Here is a 9,828-nt window from a genome sequence, read left to right on the forward strand (position 1 = left end):
CGTACAAGCTGATGTCATCATCCTAGGAAAAAGACTCTCACTGTCCACCTTATCTAATCCTCTGATCATCTTGTACGTCTCTACTAATCCCCTCTTAGCCTCTTCTCTCCAATGAGAACAGACCCAAGTCTCTCAGTCTTTCCTCATAATACCTTCCCTCCAGACCAGGCAACATCCTTGTAAATCTCCTCTGCACCTTTTCCGATGCTTCCATATCCTTCCTGTAATGGGGTGACCAGAACTGTACACAATATTCCAAGTGAGGCCGCAATAGCATTTTGTACAGTTGCAGCATGACATCACAGCTCCGGAACTCAATCCCTCTACCAATACTTCTGGCACACCACTAGTATCCAGATTCCAGGCTGAATATTTGCCATGAACCACCACTCATTGCCTCCCTACAGAAAGCCAGTTTCTAATCCAACCTGCTAAATCACCCTTAATCCCATGCCTCTGCATTTTCTCCAAAGTCTTACCACATGGAACCTTATCAAAGGCTTTACTGAAGTCCACGTACACCACATCGACTGCCCTACCCTCATCCACATGCTTGGTCACCTTCTCAAAAAACTCAATGAGATTTGTGAGACATGAACTGTCCTTGACAAAACCATGTTGACTATTTCTAATTAAATTGTTGCTTGCTAGATGATTACAAATCCTATCTCTTATAATCCTTTCCAAACCTTTTCCTACCACAGCAGTAAAGTTCATTGGTCTATAATTACCTGGGTCATCTCTATTGCCCTTCTTGAACAAGGGCACAACATTTGCAATCCTCCAGTCCTCTGGTACCAAACCTGTAGACAATGACGGCTCAAATGTCAAAGCCAAAGGCTCTGCTATCTCCTCCCTAGCTTCCCAGAGAATCCTCGGATAAATCCCATCCGGCCCAGGGGATTTCCTACTTTCACTCCTTCTAGAATCGATAACACCTGTTCGTAACTAACCTCGATCCTTTCTAGTCTAATATCTCGTACCTCATTCTTCTCCTCTACAATATTCTCCTCCTCCTTAAGTAATATTCAACTCCTCTAACCTTTCTGCCAAATTGCATAACCTTACATTTTCCCAAATTATGTTCCATCTTCCAAATTTTTGCCCTACTTGCTTAACTTGTCTATATCCTTTTGCAGACTCTGTCATCCTCACCACTTACCTTCCAACCTAATTTTGTGTAGGCCACAATGTGTACATTCAAACTGTACTTTCAATTTTCTTATCCAATACATTAATATATGTTGTATTGAGATAAGTGAGAGTGACGACCTTTACATCAAGGCTGCATTTGACAGAGTGTGACATCAAGGATTCCTAGCAAAACTGGAATCAGAGGGCAAACTTTCTGCTGGTTGGAGTCATACCTAGCACAAAGGAAGATGGTTGCGATTAATGTGGGGTGAGTTATTTCAGCTCCAGCTCCTCGGAGGAGTGATTTATGCCCAACCATCTTTAGTTGTTCCTTCAACAATCTTCCCTTCATCATAAAGTCAGAGGTGGAGATGATTACTGATGACTGTACAATGTGCAGCATTATCATGACTCCTAGATACTGAAGCAGTCTATGTTCCAATGCAGCAATGCACTGGACAATATCCAGTCTTGGGCTGACAAGTGGCAATAAACATTCCTACCACACAAATGCCAGGCAATTACCATCTCCATTAATGGATAATATAATCACCAGATATTCAATAGTGTTACCATCACTGAATTCCCCACTGTCACCATTCTTGGGGTTATCATTGACCATAAATTCAAGTGGACTTGCCACATAAATGCAGTGACTATTAGAGCAGTCGGAGGCCAGGAATACTGCAGCAATTAAATGCAGTGTGTACTATTTATAAGATGCACTGAAGAAATTCAAAGATTCTTGGGCAACTCCTTACAAACTCCCTGCCCCTTCCATCCAAAAGGACAAGGGCAGCAGATACAAGGGAATGCCACCATCTCAAGTTCCCCTCAAGCCACTCACCATCTTGACTTGGAAATATAACGTTCCTTCACTGTTGCTGGTTCAAAGTCCTGGAATTCCCTCTCTAGTGGCATTGTAGATGAACAGTGTAAGAAGGCCACCTTCTCAAGGGAAGCTGGAGACAGACAAGAAATACTAGTCAGCCAGTGATGCCAGGTCCCATGAGGGGAAAAAAATTATGTCCCAGCACTGATCCCTGTGGCACTGTACCAGTTACAGGTTGCTATCCTCAAAGTGCATTCTTTATCTCAACTGTCTTCTATTAGTTAGCCAATATTCTGACCATGCTAATATACTTCCAACAACATGGGATCTTATCCTAAGTAGCTTAATGCATGGTACCTTGTAAAATGATTTCTGAAAATGGAAATCTATTGACTGCATTTCTCCGTCTTACTCACTCTTGTCCATTTGCATTCTCTCTCACTTGCATACTGTCTCATTTTGTGCGCTCTCGCTCTCCCTGACTTGTGTGATCTCTCACTCTCCCTACAGTACACTTTCACGCTTGGTCTAACGCTCTTTTGTGTTTGCTCTTAGTTTTACTGCTTTACTTTCTTCGGCAAATATTTTATGGTCTGGGCTACTCTGAACTTTGCTGCCAAACTCCAAATGCCCCACACCATCAATTTTGCCCTCCTGCTCCCACCCAATAATCACTGTGAAGCTGAAATTAAGTCCACAGTTTTACTCCTAATTCAATGTAGTTTTCCTAAAAACTCCATATCACGAAGCATCTCGTCTCTACGGTGTATACAACTCTTAGAGGGTTTAATGGGCTGTTAGCAATGACAAGGTCCCTTATAATAATTTGTTCTGTCTTACACCTATTTCTCTTGTCTGCTAGGATCAGTCAGCAAAGGACAAAGCCCTTGCCAGTATAGCAGCCATGTCATCAGCACAGATCGTATCAGCGACTGCTATTCAAAACAAACTAGGCATGTCAAATATGTCTCGTCCTTTTCCCATCACATCTGTGGTAGGTAATGATTTATTTTATTGCCGTGCTCAATGTGAGAGAAAGTGAGGACACTGTTGGAGCCATTGGCACTCTCACTGAGATGCTCCTGTGAATGAAGGAGCTGCTGTATTTTATATTTAGTTCAGTTTAATTTCAGCAGTTGTCTGGTTATGTGGATAAGGTAGTTAAGGTAATGGGAGTATTTCACTTCATTAGTGGAAACAAAAAATATCAGGTCAGGGCAGTCCCCTTGAGAAGGTGGTAGTGATTGCCACCTTGAACTGCTGCAGTCCATCTGCTGTATGCAGACAAATAATGTCATTAGGGAGGGAATCCAGGATTTTGACCCAGTAACAATGAAGGAACGGCAATATATTTCCAAGTCAGAATGGTGAGTGGGTTAGTGGGAAATTTCATGTAGTGGTGATGTTCCCATGTATCTGGTCCAGTTGTCCTTCAGGATAGAAGTGGTTGTGGGTTTGGTAGATGTTGCCATGGTGAATTTATGCAGTGCATCTTGTAGATAGTACCATTGCTGCTACTGGGCACTGATTGTGGAGAGAGTTTGTGAATGAGGTGCCAATCAAGTGGCCTGCTCTGTCCTGGACAATATAAAACTACTTGAATATTCTTTTGATCTGCTCTTATCCAGACAAATGGGGAGTATTCCATCACACCCCTGACTTGTGCCTTGTAGATGGGGGACAGGCTTTGTGGAGTCAAGAGGTGAGTTACTCACTGCAGTATTCCTAGCTTTTGACTTTCTCTTGTAGCTACTGTTTATGTGGCAAGTCCAGTTCAGTTTCTGGTAGACAAAGGCCAGACCAGCTAGTAGTCAGTGACCAACAGCCACACCATGTTAAAAGACCCCATACACCGGTGTCTTCCAGCCTTGATGAAGATTAGGTCTAGAATGTCAGGACTCTCCTGGATAACCCGAGCTGCAACAGGCCTGAACATGGCTCCATGAACATGTCCCAGAAACTCGACCACAGCGATATTGTGTCTCACTCAAGGCAATGATGTCAATGGCAGGAGAGGGTAAGCTGGCAGTTACACCCCCTTCTGAGAAGGTAAAACTGATAAAGGATGCTGATTTCCTCAGGGGATTTCTCCATTAAAGCAAATACAGTCACCAGAGCATGGAGCCATCCTCTTCCCCTCCTTGATTGGTAAGGAATGTGTAGGGAATGTCCTGCTGGTAAAATGCCTAGAGCATGGCATGGTCATAATGGGCACACTGTTTTGTAAAAGATAATTCCAAGACCTCATGGCAACATGTTTGCTCTAGACATTGACAGTTATTTAATCATGTCATTGTCTGGAACAAGGGGCTGCAAGGACATTTGCATCTTTTATGACCTAAAGAATGGATGGTGGGTGGAAAGAGTGCAGAAAATCCAGGAACTTGCTGTCAGCCATGATGTGTATGGATTCTTCAGTGTAGTCAAGACAATATATGGCCTAAACACCCAGTAATGTAGTTGAAACTTTATTGCTGGAACAGCACAGCAGGTCAGGCAGCATCCAGGGAACAGGAGATTCGACGTTTCGGGCACAGGCCCTTCTTCAGGAATGAGCAGAGAGTGTTCAGCAGGAGAAGATAAAAGGTAGGGAGGAGGGACTTGGAGGAGGGGCGTGGGAAATGTGATAGGTGGAAAGAGGTCAAGGTGAGGGTGATAGGTCGGAGTAGGATGGAGGCGGAGAGGACAAGAAGAAGACTGCAGGACAGGAAGGCGGTGCCGGGCGGGAGGGACCCGGCTGAGACAAGGTGGGGCTCCCTACCTTTTATCTTCTCCTGCTGAACACTCTCTGCTCATTCCTGAAGAAGGGCCTGTGCCCGAAACGTCGAATCTCCTGTTCCCTGGATGCTGCCTGACCTGCTGTGCTGTTCCAGCAATAAAGTTTCAACTTTGATCTCCAGCATCTGCAGACCTCACTTTCTCCACCCAGTAATGTAGTCTACTGAGAGCAATGAACAGAGTGGTGCTTATCATTCATGCATCAACTGCAGTCGAGCAGGACTATGTTATTGCATGAAAGCTCATCCCCATTTTAGACCATGTTAATTCGATCAAACCTAGAATACTGAATAATTTTGGTCCCTTTTCTAAGGAAAGACAATACTGACATTGGAAGTGGTCCACAGAAGGTTCATTTTAAGTTAATTCTGGTTTGAAGGGATTTTCTTATGAAGAGAAGTTGTGTATATAGGACTATAACTCATTGGCATTTAGAGTGGGAGACAATCTTACTGAAACATACAAATTCATAAGAGTTTGACAAAGTTAGATGCATAAAGATTGATTACTCCTGTGGAACAATCAAGGACCACAAGGTATAATCTCATAGGAAGGGGTCACCCATTTAAGAATGGGAGATGAGAAGGAATCTCTTCATTAAAGGTTGTCTATCTGTGGAATGTTTACCAGTCGAGGCTGGATCATTTAAGTATGTTAAAGCTAAGAGATATTTAACCAGTAGGGGAATCGAAGGTTCTAGGGTTAAGGTGGAAGTTGGGTTGATGATTATCAGATTGGCCATGATCTCATTGAACACTGCAGTACAACCGATGACCTGAATGGCCTACGTCTGCCTCAAAGTCCTGTGAGGTCTGTCTGTCGTATAACAATACTCCACCCCTTATCCGTCAAGCTGGGGTAGAGCTCATTAGATTAGATCACTTAGTGTGGAAACAGGCCGTTCGGCCCAACAAGTCCACACTGACCCGCTGATGTGCAACCCACCCAGTCCCACGTTTCCGCTACATTTACCCCTTCACCTAACACTACGGGCAATTTTCAGCCAGGCCAATGCACCTGACCTGCACATTTTTTGGATTGTGGGAGGAAACCGGAGCACCCGGAGGAAACCCACGCAGACACAGGGAGAATGTGCAAACTCCACACAGAGAGTCACCTGAGGCAGGAATTGAACCCGGGTCTCTGGCGCTGTGAGGCAGCAGTGCTAACCACTGTGCCACCGTGCCGACCCAGCTCATCAACAAGACCAGTTGGAAACTACTGAACCAGTTTTGCCTTCAGTCTAGAGTCAATAGCACCTCCGCCTCTGTCATCAAGCTGCAGAATCCAGATGACACTAATAGGTGTGCAGACTAAGGCAAAGCTCCAAATGATCCTTAGTGCACTTACAGAGGCATATGTGAACATAGGCCTTGGGCAAATATCTGGAAGACGAATGTCCTCAACAGAGGAACCTCTAATATCCAGCATTCAATTATCCAAACAAGATTGCAAGGTCCTGATGCTTGGCTAAACTGCATTATCCAGCATTTGATTATCCGAACAAAATACTCCCGCCTGTGTTGTTCGAATAATCGAGGTTCCTCTGTATTATAAAACTCCAGATGCATGAGATCTAAACAAAAACAAATTGCTGGAGAAGCTCAGCAGGTCTGGCAGCATCTCTGGGAAGAAAGTAAAGTTAATGTTTTGAGTTTAGTGCTTCTTCTACAGAGCTGATGCTAGCTGGGAAGGAGTAGTGTTTATGCTGAAGATGAGATTTAGGGAGGTGAGGGGGCGGGTGTCAGGGAGTGTAGAGGTGAGCAGATAGGTGGAGACAAAACCCAGAGAGAGATATGAAAAAGGCAGGCTGAATAAGTGATAATGAGTTGAGTGTGGTGAGAATGGGATGGCTATGCTGAAGGTCGTCTGTGTCATACAGAACCATGGAAGGATGGAATCAGACTCTAACATTTGTTGAACTCTATGTTGAGTCCTAGAGGCTGCAGGTGCCCAAATGGAAAATGAGATGCTGTTCTTCAAGCTTCAAAGTCCTCTATTAGCCTGTTCCATCATGGAATGCTCTGCTTTGGAGCTTGGTGTCCCCAGTCTTTCTGGCACCAGCTAAATGAAGAATGTTTCCTTTCACAATTTTCCTTCTTGCATCTCCCAATGAAGATGAGTAAAAGATTGCACCAATTACAGCAAGTTTCAGCCCCTGAGAAATGAAGTGTTCAGTGCTTCAAACGCTTTTGGTATTGCTGATAAGTTTTAGGAAGATTTAACTTGGAGTGTTTTTGGAACTAATCCTCTCCAGTCTATCCCTTGTTCCTCCGGCTTCTCACCACTCACCCCCTTCACACCCAGTGTCCCAGACAGGGACGTGGAAGTTGTTAGCTGCATCAACCTTGGGTCATGTTTAACTCCAGTGTCCCCTCTGCTATAGGATTTTATTTTTAAAAACTGCTAATACTATGATGCTGGAGGTTTTGATGCTTTTTTTTTTTTAAGTTCACTCATGGGATGAGGATGTTGCTGGCTAGGCCAGCAATTATTGCCCACTCTGATTGCCCAGAGGGTAGTTAAGAGACAATCACATTGCTGTGGGTGTGGAGTCACATATAGAGCAGACCAGGTAAGGATGGCAGTGTCCTTCCCTAAAGCACATTAGTGACCCAGATGGAGTTTGCCTGACAATCAACAGTGGGTTCATGGTTATCGTTAGACTCCTAATTCCAAATATTGTGGGTGGCACGGTGGCACAGTGGTTAGCACTGCTACCTCACAGCGCCAGAGACCTGGGTCAATTCCCGCCTCAGGTGGTTTGCGCTTCGGTGGGTCGGTGTGTACTTGTTGGGCCGAAGGGCCTGTTTCCACACTGTAAAGTAATCTAATCTAATATTTATTGAATTCAAATTCAAATTCCACCGTCATGGTGAGATTCCTTGCAAGGATTACCTGGGTCTCTGGATTAACAGTGCAGCGATAATATCACTAGGCCATTGCCTCACCAGAAACGTCTACATTAGTGCTGCTGTGATTAGGCTGACTATGACACTGTGTTATTAAACCTGTATACACTGAGGTTACTTTTGTCAGATCTTACTCTTTTAAAAACCTTGCATATATGAGACCATAAGACAATAAGTAATAGGAACAGGAGTAGGCCAGTTAGCCCCTTCAACCTGCTCTGCTGTTCAATAGCATTGTTGCTGGTCTGACACTCATTCCATCACTTCCCTATCCTTTGCCCATAACCCTTGACACCCCTCTGATCAAGAATCTCTCTCGTAACCTTTAATATACAGAAGGACTCTGCCCCAACAGCTGTCTGTGGCGGGGAGTTCCAAAGATACTCAACCCTCTGGGAGAAGCAATTTCAGCTCCTCTCAGTCTTAGATTGGTGCCCCTTTATTCTGAGACAATGCCCCCTGGTCCTAGCCTCTCCCATGAGGGGAAACGTGGTCTCAGCATTTACCTTGTCAAGCCCCTTAAAAATCCGCTACGTTTCAATGAGATTAATTCGCCTTCTTCTAAATTCCAATGAGTCGAGTCCCAACCTGTTTAACCTTTTCTCACAAGACAATCCCTTTGACCAGGATCACCCAAGTGAGCCTTTGCTGAACTACCTCCAATTAAATAATCTCTTTCCTTAAATAAGGAAACCAAAGCTGCTCTCAGTACTCCAGATGTGGTCTCGCCAGCCCCTGGTACAGTTACAGTAAGCCTTCCCTACTCTTGTATTCCAAATCCCTTGAAATTAGGGCCAGCATTCCATGAGCCCTTCCTGATTACCTGCTGCCCCCGTGTGCTAGCTTTATATTTCATGCACAAATATCCCAAAGTCCTGTTGCGTTGCAGCTTTCTGCAGGTTTTCTCCACTTAGTCTGCTAAATAATAGTCTGTTCTTTTGTTCTCCCTTCCCCAAACGAACAGCTTCACATTTTCCCACATCCAGTGACCCTTCCTCAGAATGGGATTCTAACGGGTTCATGTTGTTCTAAGGAAGAGCTTTGGACCCGAAATGTTAACACTGAGTTCTTCTACAGATGCCACCAGACCTGCTGAGCTTTTCCAGAAATTTCTGTTTTTGTCTGATTTCCAGCACCTGTAGTTCTTTCAGTCTGTCTCAACTATTTGTTTCTCTCTCTCAACCAGCCTTTCTACCTATTTTTGTCATCTGCAAATTTGGCTACAGTACGTTCACTTCCTCCTTCCAAGTCATTAATACATATTGTAAACAGTTGTAGTTTCAGCACTGATCCCTGTGGAGCCCACTGGCTACAGGTCGACAACAGGGTAACAGAACCTCTTGTATCCACTCGCTTTATTCTGCCCATGAGTCCATTCTCTATTCATGTCAATATACAATCTCCAATACCAGGGGCTCTATGTTATGACATAACCTTTTCTGTGAGGTACCTTGTCAAAAACAACATGTCTCCTTGTTCACCTCTGTCCTCTCTGGTCGAGACTTCCTCAAAAACTCTAATAAATTAGTCTGACATGATTTTTCTTTCATGAAGTCATGCTGACTCTGATTAGATCATGACTTTCCAAATGTTCTGCTGTTCCTCCTTGATAATTGATTCTAATACTTTTCTAACAATAGATGTTAGGCTCGTACTATAAGTGTTGGCATCATGTTTCTTTTTGCTTTCAAATTAGAAAGAATCCTATCATGAAGTAGATATTGAGAGAAAATCTACATTTACTCAGTGGCTCAAACTCCAAGAATGCTGGAGAAACTCAACAGGTCTGACAGCATCTGTGAAGAGAGAAATAAAGTTAGTAATTCAACATCAACTTTTGACTTTTTTTAATGTTCTGAAGAAAAATCATACCAGACTCAATGTTAACTCTGTTTCTATCTCCACAGATGCTGCCAGACCTGCTGAGCTTCTCCAGCATTTTCTGTTTGGTTTAGATTTCCATCATCTAAAATGTTGTGTTTTTAGTTGCTTAGTGACTGTTTGTTTGTTTTCTATTTTTTCAAAGACCTCAATTTCCCCTCAGACTAGGTCGACGATGCTCTCCACCGTATCTCCTCCACTTCCCGCTCCTCCCCCCTTGAGCCCTGCCCTTCCAATCACCACCAGGACAGAACCCCACTGGTCCTCCCCTACCAGCCCACCAACCTCCCA

At 44.0% G+C, this 9,828-nt stretch overlaps 1 protein-coding gene across 6 annotated transcripts in view; it reads left to right on the forward strand.

Annotated features, from left to right (window-relative positions):
• Positions 1–9,828, forward strand: part of LOC122542064 (transcriptional enhancer factor TEF-1-like) — a 91,259-nt gene that overhangs the window by 69,060 nt on the left and 12,371 nt on the right. For 4 of the 6 annotated variants that reach the window (XM_043679350.1, XM_043679353.1, XM_043679352.1 and 1 more), the window contains one exon: positions 2,829–2,960. The exons of the other annotated variants lie outside the window; for them this stretch is intronic. In XM_043679350.1, the coding sequence (XP_043535285.1) occupies positions 2,829–2,960 (132 nt within the window). The remainder of the gene's footprint in view (positions 1–2,828; positions 2,961–9,828) is intronic. 6 annotated transcript variants of the gene reach the window in all.

Source organism: Chiloscyllium plagiosum, chromosome 39 (assembly GCF_004010195.1).
Source record: "Chiloscyllium plagiosum isolate BGI_BamShark_2017 chromosome 39, ASM401019v2, whole genome shotgun sequence".
Classification (NCBI taxonomy): domain Eukaryota; kingdom Metazoa; phylum Chordata; class Chondrichthyes; order Orectolobiformes; family Hemiscylliidae; genus Chiloscyllium; species Chiloscyllium plagiosum.